Source organism: Mixophyes fleayi, chromosome 6 (assembly GCF_038048845.1).
Source record: "Mixophyes fleayi isolate aMixFle1 chromosome 6, aMixFle1.hap1, whole genome shotgun sequence".
Lineage (NCBI taxonomy): Eukaryota > Metazoa > Chordata > Amphibia > Anura > Limnodynastidae > Mixophyes > Mixophyes fleayi.
In genome coordinates this window covers 17,102,240-17,118,084 of record NC_134407.1, presented here as the reverse complement: position 1 = coordinate 17,118,084, position 15,845 = coordinate 17,102,240, and the positions used below count along the sequence as shown (strand labels likewise).

At 40.9% G+C, this 15,845-nt stretch overlaps 1 protein-coding gene across 4 annotated transcripts in view; it reads right to left on the bottom strand.

Annotated features, from left to right (window-relative positions):
- Positions 1 to 14,585, bottom strand: part of ZFYVE27 (zinc finger FYVE-type containing 27) — a 63,273-nt gene extending 48,688 nt beyond the window's left edge. The window contains exons 1-5 of one of the 4 annotated variants that reach the window (XM_075215934.1): positions 14,249 to 14,585; positions 12,178 to 12,420; positions 10,851 to 10,921; positions 5,143 to 5,329; positions 2,848 to 2,943 (exon numbers count right to left, since the gene is read on the bottom strand). In XM_075215934.1, the coding sequence (XP_075072035.1) occupies positions 2,848 to 2,943; positions 5,143 to 5,329; positions 10,851 to 10,921; positions 12,178 to 12,359 (536 nt within the window). In that variant the 5' untranslated portion in view covers positions 12,360 to 12,420; positions 14,249 to 14,585. Of the gene's footprint in view, positions 1 to 2,847; positions 2,944 to 5,142; positions 5,330 to 10,850; positions 10,922 to 12,177; positions 12,421 to 12,447; positions 12,690 to 14,248 lie in introns of those variants that run through there. The other 3 variants (XM_075215935.1, XM_075215933.1, XM_075215936.1) reach the window with 3 other exon arrangements.
- Positions 14,586 to 15,845: the final 1,260 nt, after the last annotated feature.

Sequence of the window (15,845 nt, the reverse complement as noted above, 5' to 3'; positions counted from 1 at the left end):
TTACCAGCAGGGACTAGAGTAGGCTGAGAGTGGAACCAAGTCACCGACAGGCTGGGAGAGGTGACTGACAGGACTGAAGTTGCAATGCCAAGTATCACCACCAAGGGGAGCAGGGACCTCCATACATTCTGTTATGCTGATGAAAACTTATAAAAGTCATAATGCCCTCAGAACAGGGTATTACTGACTAACAATGTCCTGCTCGGATTTATAAGTAGGGGCAAGCGACTTCCCCAGGCAGGAGATTATTTGCCACTAGTTGTCCTGTTCACCAGGGATTATTACCTAAAAATTGTGGGCAGCACGGTGGCTTACAGTACTGGGGTCATGAGTTTGATTCCCGACCATGGCCTTATCTGTGTGGAGTTTGTATGTTCTGCCGGTGTTTGCGTGGGTTGCCTCCGGGTGCTCCGGTTTCCTCCCACACTCCAAAAACATACTGGTAGGTTAATTGGCTGCTATCAAAATTGACCTTAGTGTGTGTGAGTGTGAGTGTGAGTGTGAGTGTGAGTGTGAGTGTGTGTGTGTGTGTGTGTGTGTGTGTTAGGGAATTTAGACTGTAAGCTCCAATGGGGCAGTGACTGATGTGGGCGAGTTCTCTGTACAGCGCTGCGGAATTAGTGGCGGTATATAAATCAATGGTGATGATTGTCCCATTTACAAGCATTAATTCTTTCTGCTTTCCTTTCTATAAACGTTTGGAACGTCATTTCATATTTACATTTATTAGAAGGATATCTCCAACCATATCTGAAAATTCAGTTTTGGATGACATTCCAGAAATGATTCATCATCACAGAATATTGGGGACCAGTGTTCCAACCAATGCGGCAGGTCCTCCAAAGTCTGCCGTGTTACCTTCCAACAATGAGGTTCTCACTCCCGCCAAGCCAGGATTATTGTCTGGTTCTTAGATACAGACAGGATAGTGGAGAGCATCGATGGACCGCCGGACCGTAGTGATAATGTATAACTTGTATTGTAAGGCTCTTACCGCAAAGGGACCATCATCTTAGTCTGCGCAATTTCATGGCTGGTTGAGAGGAAGTTCTCACTGTTCCTTTCATCTCTACTTAAGACGTGCAGACAGATTTAGAGTCGGGAGGGAGTGTCATAGCTCAACTAATTTTTTTTTATGCTAAACACAACAGGTAATATTTTCCCTGCACGCTAAAAGAAACCCCCTGCGTTGTAACATGGTTTGTCCTGGTGCAAGTTTGCTCCCTCCAACTGGATTTGCTGCCAACTGTAAACGAGGCCCAGTTGTGTTTAAGGTTGATCATTAAGCAGTAATACTAATGACCCAAGTAATACATATGCTTTAGAAAAGGAGTTTGTGAGAAGAGCTGAAACTGATCATACTGCAATCCGTATAAGTTTATCACTGGATATGGGTGTATAATACCCATTATTAGAGTATTCTTCACTATGTATTATTATATCATTAAATACAAGTGTGCTTCATAATGTAACATACTCCAGGGGGTAAATGTATCAAGGTGGGAGGTTCTGGCAGGTTTGAAAAGTAAAGATGTTGCCTATAGCAACCAATCAGATTCTAGTTATCATTTATTTAGTACATTCTACAAAATGACAGCTAGAATCTGATTGGTTGCTATAGGCAACATCTTCACTTTTTAAACCTGCCGGAAACTCCCAGCTTGGTACATTTACTTTGTCACACCCTAGGCCCTTTATCCCGCAGGTGGGAATACTGAGGTATGTAATCGGCTAGTCAGCCCTCTGTGGGCATGGCCACACCTCTTCGCAATGTGACCACACCCTTTGAGATGTGGCCGCTCCCCCTGTCCTGCTACGGGGGACAGACGTGTTGAGAGGTATGTACTTTGTGAATGGAGCTCAAATGTCACTGCAGACATCAGTACACAAAAACACTGACAGGGCACACTGGATGGACAAGGACCTAATAAAATAGGACATTTTGCGTTTATATAGGGATATCTATCTGCAGTAACAGTTATGCTGCATTCATGAGTGTGTAAGAGAATACACGAGTGCATAAGAGAATACACAAGGGCATGCACTCCTGTAAAAGTACAGGTTAAAAAGAAAAACCTAATTACTGTAATTTGCACAATTAATGCTATCTTGCATTCCTGTTAGTACATGTAATGGAAAAAGGCAGCCATTGTTATTTACTGGTCCAACGTGAAGACTTGTCCCTTTTTGGTTGTCACTGTATTATATGATCGACTCCATCACACAACTTGATAAATCATTGCTGCTAAACTCACAAAGCAGATTCATCAAACAGCCTCTATTATATGCCTTCCAAAAAGCCCCCTTATCCTGATAGCCACCTCAGCTAACACCCAAATCTACTTCGTTCCTTATGCCCTCCTTTTTCTCATTTCCTTGCTTTTTGAAGGGACAGATTTATCAAACCTTAAAGAGGAATCGTGGAGGTGTTGCCGATAGCAACCAATTAGATTATAGCCCTCATTTATCTTGTACATTCTAAAATAAAAAAAATAATAAAAAATAGAATTATGGTAGCTGGAATCTGATTGGAGGTGTCGCCCATAGCAACAATTTTCCCTTTTCAGAAGGTTTGATAAATCAACACCTTAAACTCTTGGATTGTTTTGTTTTTTTTGGAGTATAATATCGTGTCCTTCAAAATCAGTACAGCACTCTATTGTCTAATCCGATCGTGCCAACATGAAGTTTTCGCCAGTTTATTAATGTATACTTATGTAGTGTTAAATGATAACAATTCTGAAGAAAAAAAAAAAAAATAGTAAAAGAAAACAAAAAAAAAAAAAGATTGACAACATAATCAGTGACACAGCTCCTACTTGTGAAGAGACGCGTTCTGCCACTTACTGAAAGGAGGCGGAGGGCTCCTGCCAGTACATAACCTGATAGACTTTCTCGCAGGTGCTGCAGATCAGGTTTAGGATGCTCTCGAGGTGAATTAAGCTGTGGAACATACGGCAGAAGTCAGATTTTGATTTAGCAATTGTACAAAACTAAATCTTGGTAGGAATGGGAAATAAAACACATTACACAATCTACAGACACAGTAACATACAGATCATTTCCTCTAAAAATTAAGATCTTGTTATTTCAGGCTGTGTAACCCTCCACGATATAGCACAGAGATGGGCAACATTATACACTCTAAGGGCCCCACATGGGTGACCCTCTAGCCTTCAAAAGGGCCACGTATGACCCTTGTCTTCAGTAATACATTAAAACAATATATTTAATCAACGAAAGAGTTCCCTATCTGTAAATCATAGTCATAAAACTGTAAATATGTATTTGGGAATGGATTCATAGTATGAGCTTGGTGTGTTCCAGATGAACTGTGAGTCCTGCTATGGGTGAAAACCTGAAACTAAATTAATGCATCTCATTGACTGTTCGTAAACTCTTGGGTTCTACCCAAGAGGTACTTATTGAGAGAGCTTCAGACACTGGTTACAGATGAGTGCCCAGTACCAATTTATGGCATGGGTCGTAAAGCAGTGCATACTATAAAATGAATGTTGGCATTTACCATTTTCCTTTGTTTTCTTTTCTTCAGGCTGATATTAATTATTCAAGGCTCTGGTCTACTATGGCAACCACAGTCACATGACACATGGTGTTGTGAGCAGAGAGACTTTGGAATGCCTCTCTGAGCTCGATCTGCACGGTGACATCCTTCGGCCATCACATGACATGCTGAAAGCTGCAAGTCTGTGTAGCAGACTGACTGCATCTGTGTCTGGCAGCCAGTATTGTTTGCCAGATTTTGAAAAGGAGATAATATTTTTTCTTGGCTATTCTCCTTCAAATCATTATCAGATGTCTGCTTGAAAAAGGTACCCAACGTGCTATTTAAAGAAAGAAAAAAAACGTATATGTGGGATTGCCGGTTTAAATAGCAGATGTTGATAAATATAACCTGAGCAGGGTTTTCCATTATGTGACGATTTATGTCACTATAGGGAAGAGAATGCACAGAGGACCACATCCAATATGGACTGCCTACACAATGTGTGTGGCAAACGCACACACAGGGTATTATTTGCCAACATAGGTGAAAAAGTGCAGTATACCAAATTAACAGATAAAGGACCATCGATCCCCGAAATTGAAATTTTCAAATATGAACTGACGATAAAATACATAGCTCAGTCTAACCCCACAGCTTTGTAAAAATGTAATGTAATACCTCCCTATTCCAATATTATTCATTAAAACTCTTCTCACATGTTCAAGACAGTACTAATGGGATCTGATACAGGTCAAAGGGCTTTTTCTGCAGGAACTTGAGTTGATGTAAAACCACTGGCCCTGTATATGAATCCATCAATCAGCAAAGTACATTTCTGCAAGTTTGCAAATCTGTCAGTCCAACACTGTCTGCTTAGTTAGGGGGAGATTTTTCTCTAACACAGCAAACATCTCCAGAGAAGTGAAATATAGAGTATGATGGATAGATTAACGAAAATATAAATACATAACACTATAATATATATATACACATTTTTTTAATGTCAAAAAGTGGTTTTATTTGCTCTAACTCCAAGGCGTTACTGCAGTAGTGGCACCTGTGTTAGTGAGATATATCCAGAGCAGGGGCAAATGTGGGTGGGGTTATTCTTAACATAAAAAACCATAGCAGAATGGGAAGTATCAGAGTGGGGGGGGGGGAAGAAAGGCATTCATTGGTTCCATGCTACACTAACTAACTTAACGTTAATTACCAGATTATATTTTTGATTATCTACCTTTGAGGAGAGAGAGGAAGAGAGAGAGAGAGGGAGACTTTATAAACATAATTTAATATGCATACACTGACATAGGAAGGAAAAATTGTGTGCACAGGAAAGAAGCAATATATAATATGAACACACACACACACACACACACACACACACACACACACACACACACACTAGTGCACAGAGAGACTGGCGTTACTCATAGAAACCAATGCAATTTGGTCATTTTTGTAGTTCATTCCAGAAAACAGAAGCAAACGTGGGATTGGTTGCTATGGGCAACACCACAATATTGCTGTGCTCTAATTATTATTCCTGTGCTTTGCTCTATTGCACAACACGCCCAGATTACCAGCACAGATTAGTCAGTGATCACCGAGCAACGAGGAAGCACTTTACTCACAAGCTCTTGAACTCGGCCACGGCCTCCTGACGTGTCAGTTTCACTTTCTGCAGCTCCTCCCGGCGCACGCTGGAGTATCTCCTCCTGGCCAGATCAGGTTCAGGGATAGGTGTGTGAGACATCTGCTGGAGGTAACCGAATAACGCCGGTATGGAGACGGCCAGGGCTCCCACAGAGAACCAGGCGACTGTGAGAAGCAGTTTACATTTAGTGACAAGCAGCTAAGAAGGCATAAGGTTTAAATCACTTTGCAGGCTCAAATTCACTTAGGTTGCTGGAGTGGTGGGATTTAAGAGGAAATGCAGTTAGTTACCAGCAATCCTTCTCTGCTACCAGTTAGGTTGATCTAAAGACACTTCTATCACTGCTCTCACCCACCCTGGCACACTGCTCTCCAGCAGGCAAACAGTTCATCATCATCATCACCATTTATTTATATAGCGCCACTAATTCCGCAGCGCTGTACAGAGAACTCATTTACATCAGTCCCTGCCCCAATGGAGCTTACAGTCTAAATTCCCCAACACACACACAGAGACTAGGGTCAATTAACCTACCAGTATGTTTTTGGAATGTGGGAGGAAACCGGAGCACCCAGAGGGAACCCACGCAAACACGGAGAGAACATACAAACTCCACACAGATAAGGCCATGATCGGGAATCGAACTCATGACCCCAGTTCTGTAAGGCAGAAGTGCTAACCACCGCGCTGCCCTAAACAGTTAAACTCAATACATACACACACACAAAGTATAAAAACCCACAAAAAAGGACTCATAGTAACTCCTGAAAACACACACATATTATATATATATATATATATATATATATATATATATATATATATACATATATATACACTACTATATAAATGCCTAGTGGCGTGTGTGGAAAAAAAAAAACCAAGCTGCATCCCCACCTGCTGGGCAGAGTTATACACTGACCTATATATTTCTTGAAGGAGAAGTGACAGTTGGGAGTGGTTGGTGGTTGCCGGGGGTGACAGTGGGGAGTTTTAACACCTTAAGTAGCTTGATGAAGGATGTGGCGATGAAGATGAAGGACGAGGTGATGGAGAAAAATGATGAGGTGGTGACATGTGGACAAAACCACGTTAAAAAAGGGCGCTTGCGTCGGGAAGTAACGCTCTTCCCCTGAGGAGGCCTGGGCTAGGCCCAAATGCATGACAAGAACCTTTTTAACACCTTAAGTAGCTTGATTTGACTAGAATGCATGAGTATCATGCACGGGTTAACATATATTTATATACACATACACACACACATATATATATATATATATATTAGTTTGTATTACTATCGAACAAGTAAGCTATTAGACCACACAGCAACAACGTGACAAAGCGACTATTATTGAAAACATCGGTTTTGGTTTTGTAAATAATTGTTTTGACTGCTGGAAGGAAACCTCGCAGCAACACAACATAACGACAACGCGACAAATCTCGCAACAATTGCATTTTTTAAATGAAAGTGTAACTTTAAAATAAAATAACCGCAATAAAATTTATTTAATTTTACCTAAATAAAATTTTTAATTAAAATTTTATTTCTTTAATCAGTTTTTGTATATTTTCTAAATAGCATTTTTGGTCTATTTACCAAATACTTTGCCAATATATAAAGACAGCTACACATTACAAATCAGGCCCCCGCAACGCCGGATGACCCTGCTTAAATAAAAGGGTACAGATGGCCTGTAGAACCAATCGTTGTATTGTCAATATACCAGGCCAGTGACTGATTCTTGCTCTTAATATATTTATCAAAGAACAGGGCATTTAAATCCATCCTACATTCACTGAAAGGAATTAAGAACCACATCCCCGCTGAGTGTTAAGCCTTTAAATACTGTCCCCGATCTACTTCAGAGTGCGGATGTTCTACTTAATACAAACTAAAGTATCTACACCAGATCAGCTCAATTATTTGGGAGACAGGAAAACATATCACACGCGTGTATTAGTGGTAACTATAATATTCTTCCTGACTGACTCATCAAATATCGGCTTTGTACGTTGGTTCCAAAACCGGTGATCCTGAGTGATGGGTCAGTACCATAATTATAGGCAAACTAACCTCAATACGCTCTATTGTGCCTAGTCCGTGGGGAAGGTTTACGATTTATTGTTTCCAGGGTTAACCAATGAGATTCTACCGACATTTTTCCAGCAGACTACAAAATAAAAAGCTCAGTGTTCGCTTGTGTTTATTATACCCTGGCAGAGACTAACACCTTTATAGAGGTTAGATAATGCCTTGCAACAAGATTATGATGCATTCTTGTCCTAGTACTTCAGACAAATTCTAATAAAGAATAAAAATAATTGTGACTCAGACAAAAGGCATACAAACTATATAGGTATTGCAGTCATGACCTACACATTTTAGCAGGACGACTCTCAAATATTCTAGAGAGAAAATACTGTTTGCTTACTTCTCGTAAAGAGAAATTATACACTTGTTAATTAGAAACTAGTTTACTTAATTTCGCTATAAGTGTTAAGCAAAATATTGAAGATATATGCAAGTAAGAGGGATTTTGGTTTTAACTAAAATAAACCCACTAACAAAACCCAAAATGTGACTGCCGTTCAGGGTCCCCCACAGCAGCATTGAGGGTCCATCCACACTGTCAATCGCCTCTTAAGCAAATTCTTCCAATTCCACCCCTCCTTACTGCTGAACTCATTCCCAGAATCTAGATGCGCTTCCTCTTAATTGAATAGCCAGTCACTTGCCGTTTCTTCACATTGCTAATCACTGTGGTAGCAGGGCTCATGGAATGTGGATTTGCAAAAAAATCCAAAATGCTTCTCCAAACATTCTAAGACGCCTTACCTAACCCCTGTCATTACTGTTCACGATGAAGCCCTTTAGTGGATGCACTGTCCCTCTATAAGGGGTGGGAGTCAATTGAATGTGAAGTCCCGTCGGAGACTCAGCGGAATGTTAGGGTGCGAGCAAAAATAAGATGTTTTAGGAACAATAAGAGGTCATAAGAGGTCATAATGTGAGGCTCCAACGGGACTTTGTGCTGAACTAAAGCTCCCCCAAAGTGTAGCAAGAGGATTAGCAACCCTCTCACGGTCTAAATGATAACCGAACCATACACAGTGATTAAACTGCCACCCCATAGGGTACAATGCTTTCACATTACAAAATGATCATATATTAACAAGATGATATCTCTAGTGCAGCGAGGGGCAACATCAAGTAGCTGGAGGCCGCAGGAGTCAGAGGTAGAGCGCAGGGCACTCTCTCCTCATTCGGGTATACCGCGTGACCTCCCTGCACTGTGCAGAGGTGGTCATGTGACGCAGAAGACGGCTACCCGTCATAATTGCCAATTACGCTTATAACAAGCGGAAATGGGCTTCTTTATGTGTGAAGTTGCGGGGTTTTTTCGAATGCGGTGGGTAGCTTGTTTTTGGTCTTGGACACGTTCTCCAAGTCCTCAGGCTGTATAATCGTTTTTTTTTTTCCTCTGTCACCATTTTGTGATTGGTGCATTCAGATGTTTTTTTTGTGGGCGGGTTGTGCAGCGAATTTCTCCAATGAAGTGGCGCTTTGTGGGTGGGCGGAGTCAGAGGAGGACGTGGAATAAATCACAGGAAGACGGATCTACAGCAACCTACTGAAATAAGTGCTGTGACAGACACACAATCGCTGCACTTATAGCAGGTAACACTGACATATAACACCCTCCCCTCCCATTTAGTAAGGTGCTCATGTCAGAAGACTGCTTATACTGTTATATCATGGGGCTGTGTGGGGTAGACATACCAGTGTCCTAAATTACAGCATTTGATTTTTCATTTGCCCTATCAGTGTATAAATGTGTCCTCTTGTGTTTATAAAGGTTTTCTAAATGGAGATTCAATGTAGAAATTAGTGTTATAGAAAAGGACGGTCCCCTCTAAGTTGGGCTTTTTTGGATTGATTTGGGCTTGTTTTTCACTAACCGGTTGCTTTTTTTTCATTTCAGAGTTGGCAACCCCGCTACCCGTTCTAACGAGACCAGGAGCAGCCAGCAGGGGGAGCAGTTTTGCTCACAGCTGCTCTAGTGTAAAAAAAAAAAAAAAAATTGCTGTTGCTCATAGCAACTTCATAATCGCTGTCATTATCCTAATGCAGGTTAGAAAACCAAAGGCAACATTTGATTGGTTGCTACAGGCAACAACGTATCTTTCCTTTATACAGGTGTTCCTGCTGGTCATTTTTGTATTAGTAATCTAGTAGGGAAGGCAGTAGAACAGCTCAGAGGAACCACCGCTTGTCAGTAATCATACTTCAGATGTAAAGGAGTTGTGGGTCCTTTAAGCAATATTGCAAAAAAAAAAAAAAAAATAGAAATAAATAAATATAAAATCCCCAAAACAAATAAAAAAAAATGCTTAGATCTTAACTTGCATGCACACAATACAATAGACCGTTCACCAGCACACAACAGATAAAACACACATTGCACATGAGCCCTTGGTTAACACTGTACCTTAAATACATCATCAAGTTTTCATGTAACAGACATTTACACAGAACCTCACACCACCCACACATGTAACAGACTGTGGTTACTAAGTCTATTTACTGCAACACCTGCCTGCCACATCTTACAGAACACCCCAACCTGTCATCCGGGACACAATGTGGTTTAATAATCCAGGCAAATTACTGCCAGTTCTTTGTTAACAGTCTGTGCACACAGCCAGGTAAGTAAACAAACTCCACCCTGTCATACCTTATAAAGTAGAACAAAAGGCCCATTTATAATGTGTACCTTAGATTTGGCCTATGTATCCAGCAATATTAATTACAGCTTAAAAGACAAAAAGCAAATAAAAACTGGGAGATTAAAAGGAACTTTGTATGGAAACAGAACTTCTGTTAAAAACTGTGTATGATAAACTTGTCACTGACTTCACCCTTTTATACAGAATATCCCCGGGCTAACTGTCTAAATTCCCTAAAACACACAGATAGACACACACCCTAAGGAGAATTTTGTCAGCAGAGCTACTAGTATGTTTTTGAAGTTTGGGAGGAAACCAGAGCACCTGGAGGAAACCCACACAAACATGGGGAGAACATACAAACTCCACACAGATAATGGTCAGGAATCTAACTCATGACCCCGTTGCTGTGAGGCAGAAGTGCTAACCACTGAGCCACTTGGCTGCCCATAATAAAATAATCACATCTGACAATGGATGTGGTCAGTCTCGAACAGAGCTTATAATGCTCGGTCGGATACATCTGTTTGACCCTAAAAATGCTAGTCCGTTCGAATTTAGCCACAATCGTGTATGGCCAAATCTGAGAGAGACCAGAGGGTAAATGTATCAAGCTGAGAATTTTCCGGCGGGTTTGAAATGTGGAGATGTTGCCTATAGCAACCAATCAGATTCTAGCCATCATTTTGTAGAATGAACTAAATAAATGATAGCTAGAATCTGATTGGTTTTTCAAACCCGCCGGAAAACTCTCAGCTTGATACATTTAGCCCCTTTACGGTGATCGACCTGTGTTTGGACTTCTTTACTTATATGTGAGTGGTGGTCAGAAACTTTAGTACATGTAAGTTGTTGCTACCAGATCCCACAGCTCACTGCTCCAGTCTCACTGTAACATATTGTTCAACCAATGAGCCACAAGCTATTATCAACATATTATAATGTCCTACTTACCTTCATTTAAAGTGAGCAACAGAATATTTACTACGACACACGTGAGGAGGGAACAAATGGGCGTTTGCCACCTGTGGGGACGAAACGGAATTATTTGAGATATTAAAATATAACAAAATTCCTTTATTTTCCTGTAAATATTCTGCAAAACATATATGCCTTCGTAAGTTATTCTGCAAAGAGCAGATTATTTATCAGAGATGTAGGTCAGGGATTGCTGGGACTTGTAGTTCCTCAGCCCCTTGAGCGCCTCTGCTTCCTGTACGCAACAGGTGCACAAACTCAGACTATAACCTGCTTTATCTCTAGGCTATCGCTTACATCGGCTGGGTTAATTATTATACAATGTGTGACATTTTTTGGAGGAAGGAAATAATTCCCAGACACTCATCTAGACATGCCAGCTCTCTGCAGCGTGCAGTGAGCAACGTTTGATTCATTTTCTGTTTATCCTGAGCTACTCTTACATTTGTGGAAAGGTAAGACGATAGAGCATGCCTTCCCCTACAGAAAAAAAACAAAACAAAAAAAAGTTTCTTTTGTGTTTAGTTCCACTCTAAGTTATAGTAAGATCTTAGCGTATATGTGATAATATGACCTATTGTATATTATACATGACTGGAGAGTACCATGCCCATATGAAGAAACAAGGGTGCAAGTCGAGTGCTATTAACTCAGAGATGACTTCTAATATCCAGATTGATTTACAGTAGGAGAATTATATATAAACCATACATTTTCTTAATGAACATTAAAATTACGTCATCAGAACTCATCTTTTATGCAGATATTATGAACATTTATAAAGCACCACATGTGTATTATATAATACTAACTAGCCTATGAGTTACATTTAGCCATTACTGGTCCACAACTCCGGGGATGTGATGAATATTACAGGAGGTATAGTATAGCGAGTTACACTGCTATATGTTGGCATGTCTCATAAAAGCACTTGTAACGTTATAATCAACCAACACACCTCTCGTTCCACAATATTCACTTTAAATGTCTCCACTAACAATATTACATGCAATTAATGAATTTGCAACTGCATCTTCCACTAATCACTTCGGCAATTCACAAAGGAAAAATATTTATCATAACTATCAAAACACTGAAAGCAGAATATAAAAATAGAGCTTATAAAAGACTAAAATACAGTCAAACCCCAAGCGAAAAAAAAAAATACAAAACAAGTCATTTATACCATTCTAAAGACAATTTCTGACAGCTGCAAAGTTATCAGGATCTTACTACGATCTTATTGTGTATTAATAATGGATACATCCAGTTTAGAACTAGACAATTATCGGCCGGACATTACCTTAAGAGGTATCGGATTCCATCCCAGCTATCTCGGATTGGATCCAGATAAATTTCTATCCTCTTGTAGGAGATGACCAAGTCGAACAGGTCAAACGACTTGTTGGTGGCTTGTGGAGACTCCGGGTGAGATTCACCCTCAGACCAGCCGCTAGAAGCTGCATCTTTCTCCATAGCCTGCATGCTGGAACCAGGAAAGAAGATACTGAATTATACAGCAGGGACTCTGAGACACAGAAACATCCTGGTGAATAGAAGAAAACAAATTTACATTAAATTTAGTTTGGAATGAGACCTCTTCCTGGCTACCCGTCTCACCAGCCTCCAAAACATTGCTGAACGGGACGATCACGACTCTCTATTCGGGTACTCGTCTATATATTACCAGGAAGTCTATAAGTCAAGTCACTCTTAGCAGAAAAATGTTCAAAGGTCATATTGAGACTCAATAGCAATCGTACATCAGGACACTTGATAAACAAGTTATGTTTTTATTAGCCACTCAGCAAGTATGTGGGATGGGCCCGAGGTATAATTACTTGTGTCAGATGTACATGAACGTAATGTGACATCCCAGCTGTTCCTCTAATGTACACAGATCCACCTGCACCTCTACAAATTGACAGTTCTTTGCTACTGTACACAGCTGTACTCCTAAACATCACTATACACCGTAACAAAAATAACATTTATTTCAATGCATAAGTGAAATTCTGCACATCTGTGAAGCATGTCTTTTTAGAAGAAAATTTAAGGGTCTCTCTTTAGCCGCTGGAAGATAAACAGAATTATAAGGGTGTGTGGGAACGGAGCATATAGTACCAGTGTGTAACGCACAAATGACATGAGCAAAGAGTTTAAGGCATCATAGTGTAGTAGTAACGACAACAAAAGAGAAAACACCTTCATCCCAGATTCCAAACATTCCTCACCCAACCTTAGCAAACATTAGTTTTCTTTGTAAAACCCGTTTGTGTGGTATGTTTTGAGACAGCTTCTAAAAAGTTCTACTTATCTTGAACGAATATAAATGAAGGTTCCACAGAGGGAAACTCTCACGGAAAAAAAAATGCACTATCTTTTTCTATGCATTTTAACCTTGAGTCACCGCTGTAATTAAATTAATAGAATGCAAGTTGCATTTTACCTGTGAACGAGATATGAAGCGTTACTGAGACTATTAACAACAGTTGGCAATTCAATTTAGGTAGAGTCCAACATTTAGACACCAAGGACAATACATATTGAATATAGTAAGGTCTATGGGGTTAGAATAATGTATGTTGGGGCAGGCTGGGCTGGGGGGCAGGGGGCATCTGCACCCACAGGCCAGTTCCATATTGGGCCATCTTGGGCTAAGTCAACTGCATTTTTTTCCCCTTTAAAATGTTCCTAATAGGCTGCAAAGTCAAGTCTTGCCCTCCAGTCTAAAAGTTGCCAGTCCTCCCCTGAATGTATGACTCTAAACTTAATGATTAGTTTTGTATTTTAAATGTAAACAAACACACACACACACACACACACACACACACGTTCAATATTGAACTTTAGAAATATCAGCTATACAACACCATTCAGTCCTATGAGCAGAATGACTATGGTCATTGAGTATTTCATCCCACATTGGGAGCGCTGTGAAACAAAAAGATATTTTTATTTTTGTATAATAAAACTGTATACAAAGGCTGCAGTAACAATCCACAGTTAAACTGAAAACTATGTCACATATAAAAAAAAAACAAAAAACATAGCATTCCCAGAGCATGGTGCCAGAACCCACAGAAAGTTCAGTATCAGCTGAGGTTAGACAATGTCACAAGGCTGCTGTAGGCTGTATGACTTGGGGAATATATGATGGATCAGCTCATACCTGCCCTGCAGCAGTCAGTTTACGGCAGCTGATACAATGTAACAGCTGGGAAGGAAACAAATCGGAAGGACCTGCTAGGATGACATGCAGTATATTCCAGGTATAAATCTGTGTTATTGGGCAGTGCTGCTTCCTGGAGGGCACACACAGCCTGGCACCCTCATTGATGTTTACCTCCATGCATGCAGCCCTCCTTCCTTACCTTCCCTTTCACCAGCACATTATTCTCACTCTTCTAGTTCCTATTCTGTGGCTGCTTAGTGCATTTCCTGTTTGGAGTCATTGTGACATCACACAGCAGCCAGGGGGGGGAGGATGGGGGCAGCTCGGAGTCCTTGTGTGACAGCAGCTCGGTGAGTCACTGGGCCGGGCTCTATCCCAGCATTAACTCTGCCACTGCCATGCGGCCGCCGGGCACAGCTGGCTCCATGTCCCGGGAATCCAGTCCGGGGGGGGATCCTGGCACTGACTCATGACAAGTACAGCGCAGGAGAGAGAACCAAGAGCAGGAACTGGAGCGCGTCAGGGGGATGGATGGGGAATGTGGCTACAAGTAGATGCTCAGATATTGGGCAGCTGGAGCCATGTCATGGTGTAATGTTATAGTGATCCTGCTTTTACCAAACTGTAATTAGTATATATGGGTGTGGTGTGTACCTAAGGGTTTAGTTAAAGACCAACATTCATCCATGAGTCATTAACCCTTCATCCCCCATCATTAACCCCTCCTCCTCCATCTATCATTAACCTCTGCTCCACCATCTGTAACGCCCCATCCTCCGTTAATCATTAACCCACTTCTCCTCCTTCATCAGTAACTCCTCATCATCCATCTATCATTAACCCCTCCTACATCAATCATTAACCCCTCATCATCCATCAGTAACTCCTCATAGTCCATCAATCATTAACCCCTCATCCTCCATCTATCATTAACCCCTCATTCTTCATTAATCATTAACCCCCCCATCCTTCATCAGTAAATCCCCATCCTCCATCAATCATTAGTCCCTAATCCTCCATGAATCATTAACCCCTCCTCCATCTTTAACTCCCCATCCTCCATTAACCATTAAGCCTTCTCCTTCCATCAATCATTAACCCCTCCTCCTCCATCATTAACTCCCCTTCCTCCGTTAATCATTAACCCCTCCTCCTCCATCAGTGATTAACTCTCCATCCTCCGTCAATCATTAACCCCTCCTCCTTCATTAATAATTAACTTTTCCTCCTCCAGTGATTAACCCCTCCTCCATTAATCATTAACCCCTCCTCCTCCATCAGTCATTAACTCCCCTTCCTCCATTAATCATTAACCCCTCCTCCTCCATTATTAACTCCCCATCCTCCATTAATCATTAACCCCTCCTCCTCCATTATTAACTCCCCATCCTCCATTAATCATTAACCCCTCCTCCTCCATTATTAACTCTCCATCCTCCATTAATCATTAACCCCTCCTCCTCCATTATTAACTCTCCATCCTCCATTAATCATTAACCCCCCACCCTTTATCAGCAATCCCCTTTCATCATCATTCTCAATTAACCCCCTTTCATAATCATTTGTTATTAACGCCCTCTTATTACCAATCCCCATTAACCCCTCATCCTCCATATTAGTCCCCTTTTATCATCATCATCATTCTTCATTAACCCCCTCTCATCATCATTCTTCATTAACCCCCTCTCATCATCATTCTTCATTAACCCCCTCTCATCATCATTCGCATAACAATGTTTACAATTTTAGCCAACAGCTGTAGTTGTGATGGCAGGGACTTATATTTTTGTTACTTT